Below are 24,639 nucleotides of genomic sequence, written 5' to 3' on the forward strand. Positions count from 1 at the left end.
GTGAAATAAACCTCTAAATGATGTATGGTTTTTAGATTACATTTGCAACCCCTAGTAGTTGTCACTAACCTGTGTCATGTGTCAGTTATAGGCCTATCCATAATTTAAATCATGTTTAAAGTGTATTTTGATTTCTTTATTGATATAACTGCCATAAAACTGATTATTGAGATACTATTATAGTTGTTATTAGTATTGTAAATGTTTTTAATTCGTTTTTATTTTTATATTTTCCATTTGCATTTTAAATGTGGTTACATTTTTAGTCCTTTTGTTGTGTGTTTTTGTCTTTTTTATTCGTTTTTTCTTTTTTGAAAATATATTTTTTTGTATTTCCGTTGAGTTATTTTAGCTAAGTTAAACTAAATGAGAAAAATGAGAAATGTTATACCTTAAGTTTTGTACATATTTTATTTTGTTAATGTTTATCTTATATATTTTATTTCAAGTGCCAAACTTATTTTATGGTTATTATATTTTAAATTATAATAACACTAACATGAATTCAATAGTAGTAACATTTATAACAGTTAGAGTTACTTTATCATTGCATTACTGACTTTTATTTTCATTTTCAGATGTGTGTTATAGGGTGTGGTTACTGGGAAGACATGGGTGACATGTCAGATGAAAAGCTTCTGCATTTCACACATCGGTTAAATGTTGGCTTCCTGCCCAAACATCAATGTTCTTCATTGACTGTATTTTTACTTACCGGTTAATTACTGTAATATTATTTTAATTATTATTATTTTATTTGGTGGCCATAATCAGTAATGCTGAATGTAGATGGCAGGCAATTCAAGGCCTTGACAAAAGACATGTCTCATATAATTTACCCCATGTTGCATAACTGCAGTTGACATTGTCTACTTTATGACTTAACAGTTGTATGGCAATATAGACTCTTATGATTCTTATGATCATATTCTTGACAAACTGCTGCTACGCAGAAGTTGCCAAGAGGACTGATGAGGTCGGAATATGATAAAAAATATTTATTTTTCCAATGAGCACATATTTGTAAAGGATGTGATGTAATAGTATCAGTGTGATGATTCAGTATCCTCTGGTTTAGTCTGGTTAAGTCCATGCACTGATCTCCAGAGTGTGTGTAATATTCATGAATTTGAGTAGGTCTGTATTAATCAATGCAAAAACTATATGGCCTTAAGTTCACAGGTTTTAAGGCAGTTTTGACTTTGATCTTAGACACGTCTGGCAAAAGTGCCCTGAATATAATCTTGTCTTCTTTTGTGATGTCTTTAACATATCCATGCAGACTGGGGTTAACGCCTCAGGAAGTGCAATATCATAATCCATTTGCCCATATCCAGGGTAAAGAACTTGACCAAAGGCCAGATAATATTAATATAACACGATAATATTCTCTTTATTCAAGTGCTGTTGTTATGTCCTACTGCTTTAAGTACTCAAGCTCTTTGAAGTTGGATGGATCCTGATCAGCTGTCAATATCATTCATCAATTGAAAAAAAAAAAACTTCCTAAAAGTGATTCTAATGATATTATTTCTCTGTCGTTATTTCTGATGTGGACTTCCCTATTCCTAGAATTAGATCTATTACAATTGTAGTTTATCTAAAACTTTATCATTGTTGTTATCATACTTTATTATGTATTGAGAAATTATAATGTAGCCTACATAAGTTCTACTGAATTAAAATACTTTCTGTTGTGACTGAGTAAGCTACTTAACACACATTTTAAACACAAATATCAAAGCCTATTTTTACTCCTTACAAGACCTTCTATATTTTAAATACTTAAGTACAATTAAATGTGGAGACATTTGGCTAGATACTGCATACAATGTTTAGGCCTACACAATATCCATAATTTCACTTAAGTAGTGAAGTAGTATTTTTACAACTCATGTCAATAGCATATGCATGTCATCAACAGAGATGAGATGAGCCAACATGCCATCCAAAATGAGATGAGACCACTACTACCAGCACCTTACAACTTTCACATTAATAGGCCACTCGCACTAAGCTATACAATCTCCTAAGCAGTGTCTTGTGTGCCTCATTATCGCGGTTGAGAGCATTTGAAATGCCGCGCCTCTGCACGCCACTCATCTTTTACTCTTCCTTTTAAGTAACAGCCGCTCGAGGCGTTCGTGACGGGTGATCAGGCAGACCGGGAGCGCGCGCAGATCCGCCCTCCAGACGCCATTTCTCGAACGGTGTGGGGAGCTAAAGCAGCTTTTACACCAATCCCGGGAAGGAACAGAAAACACAACAAACTGAAAAATTTCTAAATCTTTTCGATCGTCTTGTCGCGTGGAAAAGTCGTGCGTCATATAGGGGAGCAAGGTGGGAAACTTTCTGCTGCGAGATTATTCAGAATTCGTTGTGTGTGAAGACGTGTTGCGGGCCGCCATTTTTGTTACAGCCTTCAAAGTCTGCTGGGAGTCTAAATAAGAGACAAAACTCATCCGTACTTTGGTGTAATACACGAAGAAAAACTCGCTGTTGGACGCAACTGATATGTGTCGCCTTGAATCGTTATGCAAGGCGATTTATTAACATATTATGCTTCATCTTCAGCGGACGGTGACGGAAGACGGCTAGCTGGCTAACGCGTTATATTGTCTCATAAGCTGCAGCTACTTTCACGGAAGAGAGAGCGGAAAGGGGAACTTTGACTCTAAATACGCGTTTTTGGGTTCGTTACGAACTTTTGGGGTTGTTTAAACCTGTTCTACGCCCGTCGTGATTCTTGTGTTGGTGGAAAATTTAGCAATGCATCAAAGTTGGTTGACGCCAGTCGCAGCCTGTCTGGTCAAACGTCAGGTTGCGGTTCAGTAGGACTGTCGGGTCAGAAAAGCGTTCGGTTCGCTTCGCTTCGCTTGTAAGAAAAGGCGTTTGCTGTTTTAATTTATTGCTCGTTTCCGTTTTCTTTTCGAGTTCATCAGTTACAAGTGTATTTCGAACAAACATGTCGTCTGCACGGTTCGACTCCTCGGACCGATCTAGCTGGTATTTCGGGCCGGTTTCGAGACAGGAGGCGCAGAATAGGCTTCAGGGACAGAGACATGGGGTGTTTTTGGTGCGAGATTCGTCCACCTGTCCTGGTGATTATGTACTGTCAGTGTCCGAAAACTCCAAAGTTTCTCACTATATCATCAACTCTTTGCCAAACAAGAGATTCAAGATAGGTGACCAAGAGTTTGATAATCTACCTGGACTTTTAGAGTTCTATAAAATACATTATCTGGATACGACCACCCTGATAGAGCCAGCATCAAGGTAAGAGCTTCCATTAGTTTTGACATCGTCACATCATCCACCCCTCTTCTCACTAATGCATTTCCCTCCCCTTCGTTGATATGGCAAGCTGTTTAAACATCCATTCATTTCAACTTACTAGGGTCTGTTTTTATGTTACTAGTTGTTTTCTAGCAGGTTATCAAATAAATGAGTATCTGTCAGTATAAGTGACAATTCGTTCGATACAAGTAGCCTACTGATTTATAAGCTACTAGTACATACTTTTGTAACTAGTCACAATTTCAGTCGTGACAAGTAACAAATTGCAAATATTTCTGGTACTGGTTAAAGTTTTACTATTCGTCAGATGATGGTAATTATAATTTATTTACTAGGAACAATTGATTTTGTTCTAGTGTATTCAGATTGTTGCAACTACTATTTACATTTTTAATTGAGTAGTCAGAATTGACACTTTTCAATTAATCGAACTTGACAAGTAAATATCAATTGTGACTAGTGAGATAAGAAATGTTGCTGGAAACAATTGAGATAGATGCTAGTGTCTTAAAGTATTGATATCTAATACATAAGTAATAATAAAACTGGAATAACAGCAATTTGTTCATTATTAGTGACTGTTAAAACCGCTTGCCATAACTTTCCTGGTTCTTGTTCACATTCATTCTTATAGTTAAATATTGTCAAGGTGAGACGTGAGAGTGGTCAGTTAAACACATCTGTAATTCCCCTTCATTTTTTCCTTCCTGTATGTTCTCATTGAGCCATGCAGTAAAGAGAAATTAAGTCATTTGCATTAAAGATACCAGGAAGTTAACTGTACATGTGCAAAGTGCACATCCAGAAGTGGAATGGATATTACAAAAGACCAACTGCCTAGCAATAAGTGGATTTAAGCATTTCCTCTTAGTTATGCTGTTTAAAAATGCTGTTTCATTTTGTTGTTGATTAGTCAATCCTAAAAACTCTTTTATCATTGTCCTACAGGTACTCCAGTACCCCCCTGCCCAGTGGTCCTATTCAGCCATCCGGGGGACTCGGAGATGAGACCCAGGAGTATGTGCGAACTCTTTATGACTTCACTGGTAGCGATGCTGAAGACCTTCCTTTCAAGAAGGGTGAAGTCCTAATTATTCTGGACAAGCCTGAGGAGCAGTGGTGGAGTGCCAAGAATAAAGAAGGCAGAGTAGGCATGATTCCTGTTCCCTATGTAGAAAAGCTGGTGAGACCTTCGCATCATCCCGGTCAGCCTGGCCATGGTTCACGAAATTCCAATAGCTACGGCATACCTGAGCCAGCACACGCCTATGCCCAGCCTCAGACTCCATCGCCCATTCCCCCCATCACACCCGGCGCTGTTATCAACCCGCTGCCGTCCATGCAGAACGGGCCAGTAATGGCCAAGGCTATCCAGAAACGAGTGCCATGTGCATATGACAAGACTGCCTTAGCACTGGAGGTAGGTAGCTAAATGATGGATTCCCATAAACCAGAATTTTGCATTTGTCACCTGCGTGGAAACGTCTGCTAGTTTCCGTTGTTTTATTGATGAGGGATAATATGGGACAGCCTTATGTACGTTAAAATCTATTTATTTCCTTCAGTTCACAAGATTGAATTTTTTGTTGATGTTTAGGAACACAGGATGCAGTGCTGGTTGCCATAAACACTTAATGAAGCTATTTCTCTATGGTTTATAAGATTTAAAGGGATTTTCACCCTTCGTTACATTTGGTCAGATGGTGGTGATAGCATGGAAATGTAAAATGACAAATATTTTCTCTTGATGACACACATGTCAGCTCAGTCCTATGTCTCTGAGGGACTTTCCCTAGACAGACCTATCAACATATTTGTAAGTGTATATATATATATAAGCCTTGGGTTGAATATTAGAGAAAATAAATCTTCATATTCTCACTTCCTCTGTTTATACTTATGCTCACTGACTTGTATTTTAGGATATTTTTTAGCATTAGACCAATCTTGTTTTTCTTTTCCTAGTTAGCAATTTGCATGTGCCGCATATCTCTTTAAGAAATGTGTGAGGAGAGATGTAGCGAAAAATAAGCACAGAGACCTCTTACGTGTTTTGTGTCTAATTCAGTGTAGTTCATTGGGTTGTTCAGGGTCTAGAATGAAATTCCGTACTTAGTCATCCCACATGGCAAGTTCCAGCACCCCTTGCATTTGTTTCTACATGCAAGGCTTTGTCAATTTGTAAAAAGAAAATGACATAACCTCTGTCTTAGTCAGCCTGAGAATGTCAGTTGATTCAGCTAGGTACAAGAAAAAGGTAAAGAAACTCATGGTTCAAATGCAGATTTACTTTGTATTTGGCCAAAATGTGGCCCCATTTTATATTTTTCCATCTGTCTGCTGTATTTTACATGCGAGTGAAGCTTTTGTATGGAAACGGGGATTATGACGCACGGTTTGTTGTGGCCTAAAGCAAAATAGTCTGATTTAGAACAGCTATTGCAGGAATGTTGAGAAAGTGAAGCTGCATGAGGATTTTGTCCTGAACTATGATTTTATATGCTTCAACTTTGATTTTGATGAGTGGTATTTTTTATTTTTTTTTAATGGGTACAAACAAACCAGTAACTCTGTCCAGCTTAATGCACTCAAAGGATTTTCATGTCGTTGAAAAATATTTTGTTCCTTGGATCTAGTTTCTGGTGGGCAGGCCATTGTCTTTTCCCCAGGCGTTCCCGGAATTTTCTAGGTTATGTTTTTTTAAAATGTCAAAGCTTTCACTGTGCTTTTTAAAAAGCCAATAATATTTTTTTCTCATACTAAACGTGAAAGTAAATGCCTGTTTTCTTTTCCCTCACAGGTGGGTGACATTGTGAAAGTGACTAGGATGAACATCAGCGGTCAGTGGGAAGGGGAGGTAAATGGCCGGAGAGGTTTATTCCCTTTTACCCATGTGAAAATATTGGACCCCCAAAACCCAGATGAGAGCGAATGATCTGGACCATGCTCTGTCAGCACCCCGTCAGCTCGCCGGACGCCCCATCAAGTCACAGCTGGTATTACGCTTGCCTGCCTTGGGGCTCAGCCGTGGCGCATTTCTCAAGCAAAACCATTTGCGTGGCTTCTGACTGTTTACAGCTCCGAAATCAAACGGTTCTTAATCCCCCTCACCTGGTTACAGGCGAATCAGTATTTTTTTTTGTTTTTTTTTGTCTGCCCTTAATATTCTGTTACTCCTCTCATCTGCAATCTGTTCCTGTGACGAGGTGAAATGAGGTCTCCTACATTGACCTAAGCCTTCCTGCCACTCCCCTGCAGTTTTCTGCCTGTAGCTTTGACTTTTGCTAGCTGAAATATATTAAGAAAGGGAAATAATGATAATTATACCCTCTGGTTTGATTGCCAATTGTTTACATGTTTGGTCCAAAATTTGTCTTTTTATTTTGTGTCTTGTTACATTTCAACAAAATCCTAATGATACTGATCTGACCCTTGGTAATAGCTATGACTTGAAGATAAGGGTATGATGTTGCAGGATCTTAGAATAGCGACAACTGCACCACTCCTGATTGACCTTAGAAACAGACTCGATTAGTATGTGGGACTAGTCTACTGTAACCTTTTTATTTGTGCCATAATAACTTATCTGTAAATTGCAGTAGTAGTGTAGCTAGATGGTTGTGCCTCGACTCTCGGGGGATCTTTTGAATGGTGAAGGGTTTGCCTGTGGAGCTTTTTGCATCCAGTTGTGATGCAAAATTGGGTCTGGGGAGTAAAAACGCACCTCATCTATTCCATTGGACAAGCTGGAAATGTCACCTGTGCAATCGTGAGCTCATCTCGTCCCCTCATCCTCTTCTACTCTGGTTACAGTAAAGTCTGTTACATCACAAGGTCTCTGCTACAACTTTTGAGGGTTTCTGCCCAATTTTGATTCAGTAACCTGACATGCACACAACTTTTTGGTTTTGTCCATCTGTAATCTGTTTCGAATTTAGCCAGATGTTGAATCAAGCATTTACTGTGTGTTGAAATAAACTGGCAATTTCTTAAAAGGGATTTAAAAAGCCTGCTGGTGGCCTCTGTGCATGACCTTCTGGCCAAGAGGGTTTTGCCTCTTAGGTTAAATGCTGCTTCATGTTATGTTTTATTTGTCTGTCGATTTTTCTTTTTCTCTCCTTTTTGAAATGATCTCCTCTTTTGTCTGGTTTACATCCGTAGCAAGTTAAGGATAAACATTCATATTAAGCAATAGACCAGCCCGTATCTTAAGTGCTCAAATAATTTAAGTTTCAAATGCATACCTTTTCCTTTTTTGTTTTTGTTTTGGCTAACAGTATTACTGTTTGTTTTACATTACAAAATATCCATGTGGTCTCGTTTGTTTAAAATGAAAATTTGTGCCTTTTATTTTCTTACACCATTTACATGTTAATAATATTTCCCATGGTTAACACCTGTGCTGGTATTACCCATTATGTACAGAACGAGTAAATAAAATTTATGTCTACATCTCTGTGTGCATTTGACCAGCTTCCTGTGTATAAGGAGTCGCAGGATTGCCATGGTCATAGAAAACCTGGAAATATTAGGGGTTGAAATTTGTGATATATCCAGATCTGGAAAAGTTATGAATTGTAATAAAATTTTAAAAATGTTATGGGAGTTTTAGCGAATACTAATTTTTCCAGTTTTACTTTGCTCTCAATTGATTTATTGTTTACATCTATTTAAAGATTGGTACGTGACGTACAAATGAAAATCCATCACAGCAATTTCTGCTATAGTCATTCCTAAAATAAAACTTTAGAAATCACAAATGGCTGCTCATTAAATTAACTAGTCAAATAGAATGGGAACCCTGTAAAGGGAAGTGCAAATATCATTCTGGAGACTTCTAACTCCTAAAGTGGGTCATTTTGAAGCCCATGTTTCAACAGACATTTTGTTCAATAAAACAGTGATGTAACACCCTGTTTAGAGACAATGTTCAGTATCTGGAACAAGAGGTTGGTTACTCCATCTCCCTTGAATTTTTTATTAGCACCAGTTGTGATTGTGACTGTGCCCTGGAGAGAAGACATAATTAAAAGAATTTTAATGAAGTGTCCAAAAAAAGAAACCCTGTGCTATGATGACCTAGAGAAAGTTATGAAGGTCAAGCTTTGCATTTTTTTTAAAATCAGTAAATCCGGATCCCATCATTTTGGTTATTTGGCTCTGTGACCTTGATGTAATGCATGCATAAACATAAACTTATCCCATCCGTTTGAACAGTGTGTGATTCAGTGCAAGAAAGGTTCCTCATGGCACAGGTTCTTTTCACATGTATTTTGCAAGTCTGAAAAGGAGAATTTGGGAATCGAGGCTGTGTTGGCATGGATTCATCATGACAGTCTGCCTCATCTGCCTGTAGCTATTGGTGACAAAGTTATATTTGGGGGAAAGTCTGTGAACAAACACCTGGAGGCCAGATAATTATTTAAAGGTAAAGTGTGTAATTTCTGTGCCTCTATAGCAGCAACAAATAGGACTGCAGTCTTTCTAAGCTGTCACATTTCTAAGCTGTATTTCTCACTCTAAACGCATGTCTGAATAAGCTGCAAACTGGACCAGTTCATGTTGATCGTCAAAAGAGTGACTACACAAGACAGACATAACAACATTGACTCGACCAATGGAATATGGGAGGAATGAAATGATGTTATGGTGGTGCAGAAATATACTTCTCCTTTGAAGTGCATGGGCAAAATTTGCTCCATTTAAACTATGTAATCAGTCCTAAAAATATATAACCTACTATATAATGCTTTTTAAAATGGACAGTTTTTAGAGATTTTTCCAAATGCAAATGTATTAAACTGGGTTTTGTTAGTAACAAATGCAGTCACTCTTCAAAACCAGCTAAATTGCAAGGCGTTTGCTCATGGCTTTTAGATGGTTTTGTTGGTCTAAAGATTCTTGCAAACAGATGCAGATAAGCTTGACAGCATCAACCCATTACCCCAGGACTGTATGCGTTTTGGAAACCTGACAGAAACTGCAATCGAGGAGCTAAAAATAAACCAAATTGCGCAATTGTTGCTGGGCTTTGATATTTATATTTATTTTAGGGAGCTTGAAGAGGGAGAAATGTAGAGGAGCTCACTTTGATATCTGTTGGATATTGTCAGTTGAATCAGAGATACAAAAGTTCATTTTTTTCAAGATTAAATTAGCAATGCATACAATTTAATTATTTTTGTTGTTGTTGCTGAATGGCCAAAATTGCAGCTAAGACACCAGATTCATTATATAAGTTACTTTTAGTTGTTTTAAGTCAGAGCAGGTGATGTTAAAGGCTTAATACTATTATATTTGGAAAAGCTGAACATTTCTCAACACTAGTTGTGGATTTGACACTTCTTGCTTGTGTAATACATAATGCTGTTCGTTTGCAGCAAAGTGAATATTTTGTAGAAAACATGTTTATAACTCTTAATACTCACTGTGCTTTAGAAAGCTTATTTTAAAAGCTTGATACAAGACCACAACACTTGTTTGAGGATCCCTCTTCATCTGCAATTAAATACCCACTCATCAGAACTGATGGAAATGGATTGTTTTTGAGAACAATCACTGGGTTTCTGAAACAGAGGTCAATGCAGGCCTATTTTAGCCCATTACCAGCTTGTCCCAAGGCTAATTCTGTTGCTATATAGATTGAACCACCATAATGAGTGGGTGGCCCAGTCTTAAAGTGACAGCCTAAATATCAGCTAAAAATGGCACGTTTCAAACATGTAAAGACTAAACATGAAGATCTATTCTAAAATCACCCACTCTAATACATCACAGTTTCTCTTTTCTATTCAGTTGCTGCAAGGTAAACCTCATCTCACAGACAATCTGCAAAAACAATCTGTGTGTGCAGAAAGCCAGAAGCAATGCTCCTATATTTAGTCTTTTGATGAGTTTCAGTCAGCTGAACCTTTGCCACATCTGTGCATTTTAATTGGAACAACCAAAAAAGTATATGCATCCTAGTAGGCTATTATCTAATTTTAACTGAAATGATGGTAGAAGCTTGAAAATGTCTAAAATTATTGTTATTATATTGATTACTTTTTATTATTAAATACGTTTAAAATACCAAACTTATGGAAAATTGTTTGCAATTCTGTTTGGGGATGCTATTGGACAGAAATGACACACATTTGCCAAACCAACATAATTTACTTCTTCGGCTATTTCTGACACATGATGAGAAACATTTGAACAGTATATGTTAAATCATCATCCTGCTTCTGTAGCAAAGTAAATGTTATCAGAATGTTGTCTTTGTGTTGTCTAAATCAATCTTGAGCCCTTCCAGAATCTTCACGCTCCATTTGGTGGTGCTGACGATTAAACATTTACAGGACATACGCCGCTGCCTTCTGCTGTGGAAATGAGGCCATGTTGAGTTATCGTGACTCCCCACTGGCTCTCTATAGGATCTGGGTCAGATTTAGAGTCAGAACCGGGGCTTTATTCTTCTCTCTATACCCTGTGCCCTCACCTAGTAAGAAACTAAAATGAGTAGGTTTAAAGCACTATTGTTAGAATACACAATCTGCAGCCTACTATTAGGCTATCTACTATTCAGTACAATACATAGATAGCCAGTAACCATAAACATTATTGCTGTATAATGCAACAGGAGAAATAACAGGCCCAGTCTGATGGGAGTCTGATGGTGGATCAACTGGCAATCTGGCATCATCAGCTGTGGTAGAATAACTGACAACATCTTTGTTATCTTGAAAATAATTCTTAATCTAAACATAACATTTAATCACTTAACCTTGGTTATTAAATATCATAAAACATTTGAGTTATGAACAAATAGGCCTAAATCATGCTCTAACGTCTTCATATTTTTGTATTCTAATTTTTAAACCAACTGTTTTTAATGGGGTTTTGAGACTTGTCATAGTGCATGAATAATGTTTTAGCAGGGGGTCAAAGTTTGGCTGGGGTAACTCAAGATGTCAAGTAAAATGTTATATATAGAAACACTTTTCCAGCTCACAGGTAAAACAGACAAATCGTGCTATTTTCACGTTTCATTTTTCTCTACTGCTTGACTAATCTTTTAGAAATGTCGCCATCTACTGGTAAATTAACATGCTCCATTCATGATTAGCCTACTACAACTCTTTTGACTAAAACATTTTTGCACCACATCTGATTTGTTCATCATAAAATTTGGTTGGATCTATAATTTCTGTTACATATCCTAAGAGTTATATTAAGCATCGAGCGTCCAACATCGCTCAGTTTCTCTCATCTCCTGCACCCAGGCCAGGGTTGCCAGGTCTGTGTAACAAAATGATCCTAATGGCCAATCAAATAAATAGCCCAAAAGTAGCCCAATAACCATATCCCAAATATCAAAACTCATGCCATTGACATTGACTGTAAAATATGTAATTTAGGTAGGCTCTGTTATGCAAAATGAAAACCACTATTTCGTAGTGATCACAAAACTTAACATCTAGCACAGTTTTATCATGGGCAGAATATAAAATATTTCACTACAAGCATTTCAGACAAATATGATTTATGAAATATGTCAAACCTTTAACCCATGGGAGATAAAAAATCACCCCATGGCAAAAGTAGCCCAATTTCACGGGGATACCGTGGACATGGCAACCCTGACCCAGACAAAATAATCATCCAAAGCACCCACAGCAATGGCATAATCAATCGATTACTTTGCCATGGCATAAAAAGAAAATATTAGATACTTTCTCTGTTATTAGGATAGCCTGAATAGATTTGGCTCTCTGTTTTTACAGCTACAAAGAGCACAGCACTTGTCTTTCAGATGTTTTCTAAAGATCTGTTAATCTGGAAAGCATCTGCTGTGTAAAAACATCTGATAAACGTCTTAGAAAAGGCAGTTTTACATACATTCTAAATCTTAAACATCTTAAAGACATCTTCTAAATACCTATATTAACAAGAAACGTCCAAGAGACGTATTGCAGATGAGCAAACACTCTAAAAAATACTTCTTGCAGATGTTAATGCAGACATCAAATAGATGTCTCCGAGATGTACTTGTGCTATAAGGGGCATTTCACTTTAACTGAGCATGAGCTCTAAAACAGAAAATAAAAATGAAAGTAAACTACATCAGTGATATTTTATACAAGCTATCATGCGTGATGATCTGTTTTTATAGCCTACTGTATTTCCATTTCGATTGCTCCTCCTTCTCTGTCATCGGGTAAGCAATAGGCTACTAGTTATTAGTTTATTCAAAAGATTTGTCTATAGAATGGTGCTAAATGATTGCAAGAATTCACTCTATTAATATTTTTGCTACTTTAATAATTGGAATTTATAGTGAATTAAAATCTCTCTAACAGTACAATATTAGAACAGGATATTTGTTTCCATACTTTGAATTGAATAAACATGACAGAATACTGTCTTCATGTCTATATGTAAGTGGTAGTGCAGGAATGCACATGTTATGTGTGGTATTCTAAAAAATATTGTGCTTACTGCACCTTTTAATAGTTCTTTTTCTCAGTATTGTTTTGTTTTTGATATATAGGATATCTGTCTTTCACACAGGACTGAGCGAATGAGTTCCAAGAATCAGCTCAGCAGAGGAGCATGTAGAAACACCTCACCAGTCACCACTCCTGAAATCAGTCAGCCTGACCCACAGAGATGGAATTCTCTCTGTGCCTGAGCCCTGAGGAGAAAATGCATGTCCTGAACATGAATGACTCCACCTATCAAGAACGGTAAGATATTTTGGCCAGAACTGACTGGAAGTAAGAACTTATCAAGAGGAAGTAAGAACTGTTGTGGTTTTCTATGCAAACAATAACCCACGAAAACATCCTCACTGTGTTGGATTACGTTCTTAACAAATCACAAACATTATTTGGCCTAACAAATATAGTTTCGTAAGACTCAAACAGAAGTAGACATTTGTATTTGGGTAGACGCCACTTCTTGTTGCTTGCCAATTAACCACCGTTTGCCAGTGTTTGTTTGGGCTCAGTAGTGTAACTGCCCTCGCTATAAACCAAGACTTTGGAATAAAACGTTTAAAATAAAAATTAGAATGAACTTGCTCCCCGTACTTTGTCTGTAGTTTCTATGGCAGTCCAGAATATTGTGCAATACTATATGTTAAACATTAGATGGCAGTATTGGGTTGCTGTAGTAAAGCGGACTCTTACCCATAGGCTACTCAACAAAAAAAATGTGTCATTGCACCGTGTCACTGTTTAACAGAGTAGTATTTACTCTTTATACTTTGCCCTTTATGGCACTAAGTGCTAAATATGCATTTAAAAGTTTGATGGCTCACTGATAGCTCATTTGTGTCTTATCTCATATCCTCATTTGTGTTAAGAAATACTTATATGCTAGTGACCCTTCAAGACTTATTAGTTGGGCACCCAGCTTATTTAGAAAGACTGCTGAACAACATGGCAACATGATCGATCAAACCAGCAATAATAACCAACATAAATATCGAAATCAGGTTAAATAAATGCAAATACGGTATACACACACTCACAGGATTCTAATCCTTTGGTAAATTTGAATATTAGCCTACTTTGTGTATTTTTTAAGTGATATATTTAGTAATATAAGTTTTAATTTTTTGAGAGATAGTTATGCTATAGCTTACTCCATGCTGTCAGTGCTGAAGGTTCAACCTAAAATTAGTCTTCCTATTATGAATAAGTCCCTCCCTGAGCAATTTTGGGGTCCTGTTGACCGTGTAGTTCTGACTTCGTCCTTTTCCAATCACAGACCGTCACACATACACATCCACACACACACCCCTGTCCTTTTGTCACCAGAGAACCTGAGCTGCTGCTAATTGTGGTGCTGGCAGGATGCCGTAGCCATAATGGGCCGCCTGTGCAGCGGGCTCTCATTGAGAACTATGGCTAGTTGAGCCGCCACTGCACCACAGTGCGGGACGGCTGCCAAAATGAACTCAGCAACCTCTTTGGTGTGCCCTTTGGGTCAGCTTACACAGCAGCGTATACCGTTCTGCTGAAATCCCTGAATTAATGCAGAGAGGGAAGAAGAGGGGGAGGAATGACTCAAGCGAAAAAGGAGGTACACAAAATGGTGCTCACTTTTATTTGCTGTGTCAGAGTGGGGCAGTCCAACACAAGGGGGGTTACAAATCGTGATGTAATGTGAGAATGTTTGGGGGGGGGAGGGGTGACAGTCATGTCCATGTCATGTGTTCACTTTTATTCAGTCGGTGGTCGTCAAACAGGCTTGGATCCAGTAGTGCGCTCCTTTCCTTTGTGTTTTGGAGTGTTTCAGTCTCTGGTTTTGTGTCAGCTCTTCACTTTTTGACCTTGCCCTGCGCGGCCACTGCCTCCATGGCTTTGCGCACTGTTTCCTCGTCTCCCAGGAACTGCATGGGTTTGATGGGCTTCAGGTCCTTATCCAGCTCGTAGACGATGGGAATGCCAGTGGGAAGGTTGAGCTCCATGATGGCTGCATCTGACATGCCTGTAGACACAGGTGAAGATCTTGTCAAATATAGTTCTTGAAGTTTTCTAAGCCTTGACTTTTCCTGACCTCTGTGACCTTTACTTTCTAAAGTCCATCTCTCTCTAGCTCTCTAGGGAGAATGCAGAACCTTTCTACTGAAAGGTTGTGCCCGTAACAGGAACCTAACCCCCTTCTCATCTCTTCTGTGTGTGAATGAGGGCTATAAATAGTCTCTGTGTCATTGGGGATCATTGAAGCCTGGTGGTCAGACACGTTCTATGTCTTGAATGCTAGATGTCCTTGTTCCTGTCTTGTTCCTTGACATGCTTAGCTAACATGCAGTTCTATTATATAACACATCACTCGCCCACTTGAGTCCCTGAATAGTCGTTTAACTAAATGCTTGGTGGGATGATACTCACCTTCTAAGTGCTTGACGATACCACGCAGGCTGTTCCCGTGGGCTGCGATTATGACGTTTTTGCCGGCCTTAATCTCAGGTACAATAACCTCATTCCAGAAAGGCAGGGCACGAGCAATGGTGTCCTTCAAGCTCTCGCAGATGGGAAGCTCACCCTCTTTCAGACCCTTGTAGCGCCTTGACTGGTAAAAAAGAGGCATGGAACATCATCAATCCTGCAGTCATCCCCACATAGGTGTTTACATGAGTGACGTAAAAGCAAAGTTTCATATATATATATATATAATGTAATTCCTTTGTCTTACCTCACTGATGATCTTGTGATATGAATGGTCCTTATCCATAGGAGGAGGAGGAATATCGAATGATCTGCGCCAGATCTTGACCTGCTCCTCTCCGTGCTTGGCTGCTGTCTCTGCCTTGTTCAGACCAGTCAGACCACCATAGTGACGTTCATTCAGACGCCAGGTGCGCACTACGGGCAGCCACATCTGGTCTGTGATCTCCATGATGGTCCAAAGAGTCTTGATAGCACGCTTCAGAACGGAGGTGTAGCACACATCAAACTTCATGCCTGCATCTTTGATGGCCTGAGCACCACGCTTTGCTTCCTCCAGACCCTTTTCACTGAGGTCTGCATCAAACCAGCCACAGAAACGGTTCTCCTGGTTCCAGGAGCTCTCGCCGTGGCGTACGATCACTAGACGATGAGCAGCAGCCATTTTGAAAGAATTTGTGTTTTACTACGATATTTTCCAGACTAAGCCCACCAAACACAGCCCTCCTTGCTGTTGTGCACACACTCTGTGACAGACAGTGAGCCCTGCGTGCCTGTGCTATTCTCTTTTTATAGCAGTCTGGTATGTGGCTCGTCATGAATGTCATATCTCTCCTGCTCTGAACCAATCACAATGTTTCACTTTCAGAATGACAGTTGAACATTCCTATTGACTCTTATGTGTAAGGGGGCGGACCGGATATCTATACTGCTCGAAGGGCAGAGGTCATGAAAGGATTCGAAATAGCAACATGACTTTTAATCTGAGAGGTGTGGAGTAAAAGTGCAAAGATCAGAGTCAGCCTATATCTCAGAGGCTAGTAAAAGGCCATCAGTAAACACTGTAGCTCAAATGTAGAGAGAGAGCATGTCGAGGCTCCATAATGTACAGTACAGCAGGAGTTTCTGAGCTTTTTCTATGGCTTAAAATATGTTTTACTTGAAATACCTCCTGAGGATTTAAGTAATGTTAGTTATAATGAACTTATCAAAAAAAAGGATATATATATATATATATATATATATATATATATATATATATATATATATATACACACACACACAATTGTTTATTTGTGATATTATCAATATTATATAAACTCTGCATCTTTTTAAATTGTTGTAATTCAGCATTGGAATTACATTTGAATTAAAGAAATTAATGTATGTTCATGCAATGTTTACATACGTGTGTATGTTTATATTAAAACATTCCATGATCTTAACTGCCATTTAAAAAACAATTGAGTCTGCATAAGTAAAAACATAGACTTCTTTGTATTGTGTGTAATACCTCTCAAATCCAGCTGAGGCAATGGTGTGTTTCCACAGGTAAAGCACTGAAAATAGAGCTGTAACCATTCCTCACCTCTTTTCCAAACCCCCCTCCCTCCCCTTTCCTCTCTTCCTCCGGCTTTCATCTCTATATCTGCAGTGGAAACCATGTGCCTTATGTATATATTTTTATGTATATATTTTTAACCCCTATGTTTCATAATTAAATTATGTTAAAATAATGTGACGATGCACAATGCAAATAATAATTTGCTTAATTTTAGCCTCTTGACCTTGGTGGCAGTCACAGAGTGTGAACTTAAACATATAATTATAAAAATGTATGATAATTTCAGAGCAAAAACCTCAATTTATTAACAAAATCGTTTTATACTTGTACTTGCACATACATCTGCGCATAGCTCTCTCTCTCTCTCTGTCTCTCTCTCTCTCTCTCTCTCACACTGCTATTGATACTGCATTGTCAGAGTTTAGAAAATCACTTGCGTCAGAGCTTCTTTCTGGCTATATAAGCTGCACTGACTGCAGTAGGAGCAGCAGATCAGTGTTTGAAGGCAGTTCGAGCTGACTGTGGTACCGAGGCACAGAGCAGCTTGTCCTTGGAGCCATGAGTGCCGTCGGGTTTGACCCCTACTTCTCGTCCTCTTACAAGCGCTGGTATGTGGAGAGCAGCCCCCGGGTCTCTCAGCGTGGTCGTTCTCGCACCACGTTCTCCACCCATACCCCTTCTCTCTCCTCTCGCCTCCACTATGCCTCCCCCGGACGGAGCTCCGCCGGTCTCCTACTGAGCAGCGCTGGCCGCTCCGTGGAAATGGACATCAGCCACGCCGCCCAGGTAAGCTCCGAATTCCGGACAGTGCGAACTCAGGAGAAGGCCCAGATGCAAGAGCTCAATGACCGCTTTGCCGGTTACATTGAGCGTGTCCATGAACTAGAGCAGCAGAACCGTGCCCTGGAGACTGAGCTGCTAATGCTGAGGCAGAGGCACGTGGAGCCATCCCGCCTGAGGGGCCTGTACGAGCAGGAGGTCCGCTCTCTGAGAACCGCCGTCGAGGAGGCCCGCATGGAGAGGCAGGCCGCGCTGAGCCACCGCGAGAGCATGGAAGATGCCTTGAGGAGCCTGCAGGCCAGCTACGAGGAAGAGGTGGTTGCCCGTGAGGACAGCGAAGGCAGGCTTCTGGAGGCCCGCAAGGAGGCCGACGACAGCACTCTGGCCCAGGTGGAGCTGGAGAAAAAGGTTGATATATTGCTAAATGAGCTGGGGTTCCTGAAGAAGGTCCATGAGGGTGAGATCTCAGAGCTTCAGGCCCAGATTCAGTATGGAGCTCAGATCGCCGTCGAGGCGGAGACCGTCAAGCCCGATTTGTCCAGCGCCCTGCGGGACATCAGAGCCCAGTATGAGAAGCTGGCAGCCAAGAACATCCATTCAGCTGAAGAATGGTTCCGCGGGAAGATGGGCCACCTGACGGAGAGCGTGGCGCACCACAGTGACGCAATGAGGAACTCCAAGGATGAAGCAGGAGAGTATCGCCGCCAGCTTCAGGCATGTGTCCTTGAGATCGATGCCTGCAAGGGCCTGAATGAGTCTCTGGAGAGGCAGCTCAGGGAAGTGGAGGACAAGCAGAGTTCAGAGGTTGCTGCCATGCAGGTTAGTACTAGAAACCTCTATTTTAGTTATCTTATGCTTTCAAACCATAATTTTAACATCCATCCTTTCCTGCAGGATACAATCAGTGATCTTGAGGATGAACTTCGAGCCACTAAGGGTGAAATGGCGAGATACCTTAAAGAGTACCAGGATCTTCTCAATGTCAAGATGGCCCTTGATATTGAGATAGCTGCTTACAGGTACGATTGCTAATATAACATTAGACATTTCGATTCACGTTAAAGGGATATTTCACAGCTGGAAAGATTAATGTGTATTTAAATTGGGTCATTTATGTAGTAGAAATGTGAAATTATTTATAGTAATAGTTGGTACCTTCTAGACTGAGAAAAGCCAGAAAATGTATTTTTGGCTCAATTGGATGAAAGACAACAACTCCCAGAATGCACTTGTTTCGCGGCCCTACGAGGTCACTCCCAAGCCACGCCTACCGGTTACAGAGGGCAGTATCGGAAGAAATGATACAACTAGGCTACTAGTTGACTCGAAACTGAAAAGACGCCGTTTTATCGTGAGATCCCACCCCCTATGGGCGGGTTGAAAACATGCGGAACTAGATCCTACTACTGGCTGTAGTCTCTAGCCTCTGGCCAAAAAAGCCTCCATGAAGCAAAATGACGATTTTTGCATCATCTGAGTTTTTATTCCAGACACACAATGCAGAAATCTCTCGTCTCAGGGGGACATGAGGGAGGGAAGCACAGTCATTCGAAAATACTACTGGGTTTCTACTGATACAAAGCTTATTGCTAATTGGTGAAGTATCCCTTTAATGCTTCTGATTTGTCACGTAATCTTTTGCAGGAAGTTGCTTGAGGGGGAGGAGTCTCGCTTCAATGTGGGTATGGGAGGTATGGTCGGTGCTTACTCGGTTGGTCCTGTCTACTCCCGGCCCATGTTCTCAATGTCCAGCATGAGCTCTGGAGTCCCCTACATGCTTAGTTCTCGCCTGGTCAGTGCATCCCTCTCAGCTGATGAGGCCATCACATCCAGTCAAGCTCAAGAAGCTGCAGCCAGTCCAACCCAGGAAGAAGAAGAAGAGGAGAAAGAGGAAGAAGAAAAGGAGGAAGTAAAGGAAGAGGAAGCGGAGGAGGAAGCGGAAGAGGAAGAAGAAACAAAGGAGGAAGCGGAAGGTAAGATTCAGATGCAAGATTATAAATACAAATATTTTATTATTCTATATGTTGACAAGAAGTGCATAACTAAATTACTGTTTTAAACAGGTGTTGAACAGGAAGAGGAAGGCGAGGCTGCAGCAGAGGAAGAAGAAAAGGGAGATGAGGTAGAAGAAGAAAAGGAAGATGCTAAAGGGGAAGAAGGTGACGAAAAAGAGGGAGACGGGGAAGAGGGTGAGCAGAAAGAGGAAGAGAAAGCTGAGGAGGAGGAAGTGGCTGCAGAGGAGGATACTGAGACAGAGAAAAGTGAGGAGAAAGCTGACACAAGTGCTGATAAGGCCACAGAGGAGACTGAGACAGACAAGGAAGACACTAAGACAGAAAAAGACAAGGTAGAGAAGGAAAAAGTTGAGCCTAAGGCTGAAAAAGCCAAAGAGGAAGTAGAACCTGAAAAAGCCAAAGAGGAAGTAGAACCTGAACCAGCCAAAGAGAAAGCCAAAGAGAAAACTGAACCTGCACCTGAACCTGAGTCAAAGGATAAAGCCAAGGAAGAGCCTGAGAAACCAAAAGCAAAGGAAAAGGAAGAGTCAGAAAAGCCTAAGGTAAAAGACGATGGTGAGAAAGGCAAGAGTGAGAAAAAGGAAACTGTGAAGCAGGAAAAGGGAAAAGAGGAGACTGAGAAACCCAAGGGAAAGAAGTAAAAATGTTGTATCTATAACTGCACAAATACCAATAGCCAATGGTGCTCAGAGCAAAATGCAATACAATGTTTGAAACTAAAGTTAACTTATCAGCTTTTAAAACAGATTAATATTTGTCTGATGTTACTGAGATGATCTACATACCTGAGTGAATGTATGCTTGTGAAGTAGATTATATTTTTGAATGTAGCATCATCAGTCTTGAAATAGAATGCAATAAGTGAATCTTTGCTGCCAGTGCAATAAAAACTTGCTTCTTGATGATCAAAATGCTTTGCTGATTTATTTCATTGACATTTTTTGTGGGTGTAATCATTTTTAATAGATTCCTTATGCAGAAGTACCCTAATGTCTGTTTAGTTTGCTGAATACCTTTAGACTTTTTTTTGTAAATGATATAAAAAAAAGGTGGTAGCCTATATTTAATTGAAAAAAAAGTAGATGCAGAATGCCTAATTTGGGGAAACTTCATAAAGAGAAAATAGCATTTATGAAGATCTCTAATGTCTGTTTAGTTTAATGGATGCCTTTAATTAAAATTAGATGCAGGAAATTTCATAAATTGAAAACGCCAATGAGACATTTATTAATAGCCCTAATCATCATGTGATCATTAAACCGTTCATTGCACCTTTACACACCTTCTTGTACACAATAGAAGGTTTCAAAAGTATCTCTAAAAAAAGTAAATCCTTTAAAACAGTGTTTTACAGAAAACATATATGTACATAAACATGCACATAGATCAGCACATAGATCAAGTTCAATGTAGCAAGTCATAGTCAGTTAAATTTAGTATTTTTCCTTTAAATTTAACAGTAAATTAGATACAGTACACAAACTACTGCAGTACTGAAAATTTGACCAAAGTGAACCGTTATAAATTATTGCCCTTAGTTCATAACTTGTACTGCACAAAACTTGAGGCACACATTTTAATGAGCCCTTAGCAGTATCAGGGAACTAAACCCTGAGCTGTTTTTATACATAATTCTGTAAAAGTTATTGAATAGACAGAAGTATTGTCACTTTTTTTGAATGATATACACCATATTTCATAAAATGTTGTCCCATTTTACATTAGTAATGCCTTGAGCAGTCCAATATGAATGTTGTATTGAAATCGCATGTATTTGTGAGCAATGTTGGAGAAAGTTACTTTGAAAAGTAATGCATTACAATATTGCGTTAAAAAATATACTAATTGCGTTACTTAGTTACTTTTTAGAAAAGTAATGCGTTATGTTACTTTTACGTTACTTTTTTTCACCTGGTCTGGGCTTGTTTTTTTATAACAAAAAAGTTATTTTTTGGGTAAATGTAAAGACCCTTTCATACCAAAAGTGAAATAATAATCCTCAGGCTGAAGGAAATGCAAATTCACGTGTGTACAGTAGAGGGTGCAGCTCAAACAAACCTTTCAGCTGTGCTGCCATTCTGGATAACAGAAGAATGCAGGAGAAAAAAGTTTAACACTTAATTTACCCATAAAAACAAAAAAAAATCTAGTAATTTTTGCTCATGGTTTAACTGAATCATTGAAGGTCAGAAGCAAGTACATATCAATAAAGTGAGATTAAATGCATACAAATTTATGTTTTATTGAACATATTTAGTCATTGGAGGTTTGCATAGTATTCTGATTCTGCATTTCACTGATTTTATTCATTTTGAGGAATATTGAATCTTTTTTGTGCAAGTGAGATAAATGCACTCTCACATTTAGTCTAGAACTACAATAACCATCATGTTTACACACAACGGCTCTGCACTTTGATTTGTCTCAACATGGGGACAAGAGAGCTGTCAGTCAATAAATGGGAAAACAAAGTAAAGTTTTAAAATAATGCGTTACTTTACTAGTTACTTGGAAAAAGTAATCTGATTATGTAACTCAAGTTATTTGTAATGAGTTTATGAGCAACATTGTTTATGAGCAATATGTATCATATACACTGTAAAAAGTGAATAGTTGGATCAACTTAAAAAAATTACTTCAATTGGTAACACCTAAAGAAATTAAGTTTTCTCAACTTTTTTTTATCGTGAAAAACGTGATAATTTAAGTTGAGAAAACTTAATTTCTTTAGGTGTTACCAATTGAAGTAATTTTTTTAAGTTGATCCAACTATTCACTTTTTACAGCTCAAACAGTTAAGTGTTGGTGCTTGCAACCCCAAGGTCATGGGTTTGATTCCCAGGGAAAGCGAGAACTGATAAGAATGTAAATGTGTACTTTGAAATGAAATGCAAGTTGCTTTGGATGAAAGCATCTGCCAAATGTGTAAATGTATCTCTGATAAGGCACTCTGCCTGCAATGCAGCAATGTTGTCTCTATAAAGTCTCACACACAGCTGCTAGTAGTGCCTATTACTTTCATTTAAAAGCATACCACCGCAGATACTTACGCTGATGTTAAAGCATTCAATAAAAATGACAATAAAATGTACATGGTGATATAAATAATTTTAGGGAGATATTTAAGTTGTTGATCTTGACTTAAAACTAAAAATCTGATGAATCACAATAATCATAGAATTTTTTTTTTTTTTTTTTTTGCTATCAAGATTTTAACAACAGCGACAAACAATAAACATGACCTGTTTCGTGAAAAATCAGCATTACTGTCACATTTTAACACCTGACCAGTCCAACAGTTAAAGGAAGTAGCTTGTGGTGTAGCTGATGTCTTATGTGTGAACTGATCAATAATTAGACATAGTTACGATTTCCTGATTGGCCTAGGGGAGGAAAGCAACAGCAAAAATGGATGGTGGTGAAATGAATGTGCAACAGCATGAAGCCACCCCGTCTCCAGACCCAGAATTGTTTCACAACTACCCAAATAACCACATAATATATCATGAAAGAAAGTTTTTATTTACAAATTAAGCAAAAGAGGGGTATCAGAATTATTGGCACCCCTGGTAAATATGATCAAAGATGGCTGTAAAAATAAATCTGCATTGTTTATCCTTTTAATATTTTATTCAAAAACAGTGCAAAATTCTAACCTTTCATTGATGTAAATGAATTGAAATTCATTATGAATTCACAATCACATTATGAAATAAATGTTTTTCTCCAACACACGTTGGCCATAATTACTGGCACGGCAACCTTTTAAAATACTTTTTGCAACCTCTTTTTGCCAAAGATAACAGCTCTGAATCTACTCCTATAATGCCTGATGAGTTTGGAGAACACCTGACAAGAGATCAGAGACCATTCCTCCATACAGAATCTCTCCAGATCCTTCAGATTCAGAGGTCCATGTTGGCGCTTCTTCTCTTCAGTTCACCACACTCATTTTCTATAGGATCCAGGTCAGGGGACTGGGATGGCCATGGCAGGAGCTTCATTTTGTCCTCAGTGACACATTTTTGTGTTGATTTTGATGGGGGGGGGTACGGGGGTACGGGGGTTTTGGACCGTTGTCCTGATGGAAGATCTAACCACGGCCCATTATAAGATTTCTAGCAGAGGATGTCAGGTTTTGATTTTTTATCTGTTGGTATTTTATCTGTTGGTATTCCAGGACCTCCAGCAAAAAATAGGCCCACAGTTAATATATATAATATATTCTATTTAACTGTGGGCATGGGGTATTTTTATGATGGCTTCAGATGGGTTTGCTGCCAAAAAGCAATTTTTTTTTAAAGTTTTTTAGTCTGACAACTGAATATGTTGGAGTTTGTTTGTGGATGAGCGAGGAGAATTTTTCTTGAAACCCTCCCAAACAACATGTGGTGATATAGGGGTTGTTTGATTTAAAAAAAATTATAATAATTGGGCTTTCTGACAGAAGTCTTAACTAATCTCTGCAATTCTCTATCTGTGACCCTTGGAGAGTCTTTGGCCAAAATAGACACATGTCCTCTTCCTGGCAGATTCGTAACATCTTTAGTTGATTATAACTTCTTAATTATTGCCCTGATGGTGGAAATGGGAATTTTCAATTCTTTAGCTATTTTCTTACAGCCACTTTCCATTTTGTGAAGCTCAACAATCTTTTGCTGCTCATCAGAACTATATTCTTTGGTTTTACTCACTGTGATGAATGATTAAGGAAATTTGGCCTGTGTGTTTCCTCATATTTAAACTCCCGTGAAACAAGAAGTCATAGCTAGACAATTTCATGTTCCTAGTCCCCCTGGTGTGCTAAAAAAGGTAAATATTAATGGGAATATACTTAAGAGAGATATTTTACTCATAAAAAATTCTAGGGGTGCCAATAATTGTGGCCAACATGTTTTGGAGAAAAACGTTTATTTCATAATGTGATTTTCTCCACATTTCAATTATTTTACTTCAATGAAACATTATATTTTTGCGATTTTTTGGAATGAAAGATCAAAAGGATAAACATTTATTTTTTCATATTTAACATGGATGCCAATAA

The 24,639-nt window shown here is 38.7% G+C and overlaps 3 protein-coding genes across 3 annotated transcripts; 2 read left to right on the forward strand and 1 right to left on the reverse strand.

Annotated features, from left to right (window-relative positions):
* The first annotated feature begins 2,137 nt into the window (after positions 1 to 2,137).
* On the forward strand, positions 2,138 to 7,064 carry crkl (v-crk avian sarcoma virus CT10 oncogene homolog-like). The gene is made up of 3 exons (XM_079846714.1): positions 2,138 to 3,276; positions 4,246 to 4,717; positions 6,098 to 7,064. The coding sequence occupies exons 1-3, from the start codon at positions 2,966 to 2,968 to the stop codon at positions 6,230 to 6,232; spliced, it is 918 nt and encodes a 305-aa protein (XP_079702840.1). The 5' UTR covers positions 2,138 to 2,965; the 3' UTR covers positions 6,233 to 7,064.
* Positions 7,065 to 14,368: 7,304 nt separating this feature from the next.
* On the reverse strand, positions 14,369 to 16,140 carry pgam2 (phosphoglycerate mutase 2 (muscle)). The gene is made up of 3 exons (XM_079847363.1): positions 15,484 to 16,140; positions 15,180 to 15,360; positions 14,369 to 14,775 (listed from the first exon to the last, which is right to left on the reverse strand). Exons 1-3 carry the CDS (start codon positions 15,898 to 15,900, stop codon positions 14,606 to 14,608), a joined length of 768 nt encoding a protein of 255 aa, XP_079703489.1. The 5' UTR covers positions 15,901 to 16,140; the 3' UTR covers positions 14,369 to 14,605.
* Positions 16,141 to 17,226: 1,086 nt separating this feature from the next.
* On the forward strand, positions 17,227 to 20,497 carry nefla (neurofilament light chain a). Its single transcript, XM_079898463.1, has 4 exons — positions 17,227 to 18,399; positions 18,475 to 18,599; positions 19,225 to 19,553; positions 19,644 to 20,497. The coding sequence occupies exons 1-4, from the start codon at positions 17,359 to 17,361 to the stop codon at positions 20,234 to 20,236; spliced, it is 2,088 nt and encodes a 695-aa protein (XP_079754589.1). The 5' UTR covers positions 17,227 to 17,358; the 3' UTR covers positions 20,237 to 20,497.
* The last annotated feature ends 4,142 nt before the right edge of the window (positions 20,498 to 24,639 follow it).

Source organism: Squalius cephalus, assembly GCF_949319135.1.
Source record: "Squalius cephalus genome assembly, chromosome: 17".
NCBI lineage: Eukaryota > Metazoa > Chordata > Actinopteri > Cypriniformes > Leuciscidae > Squalius > Squalius cephalus.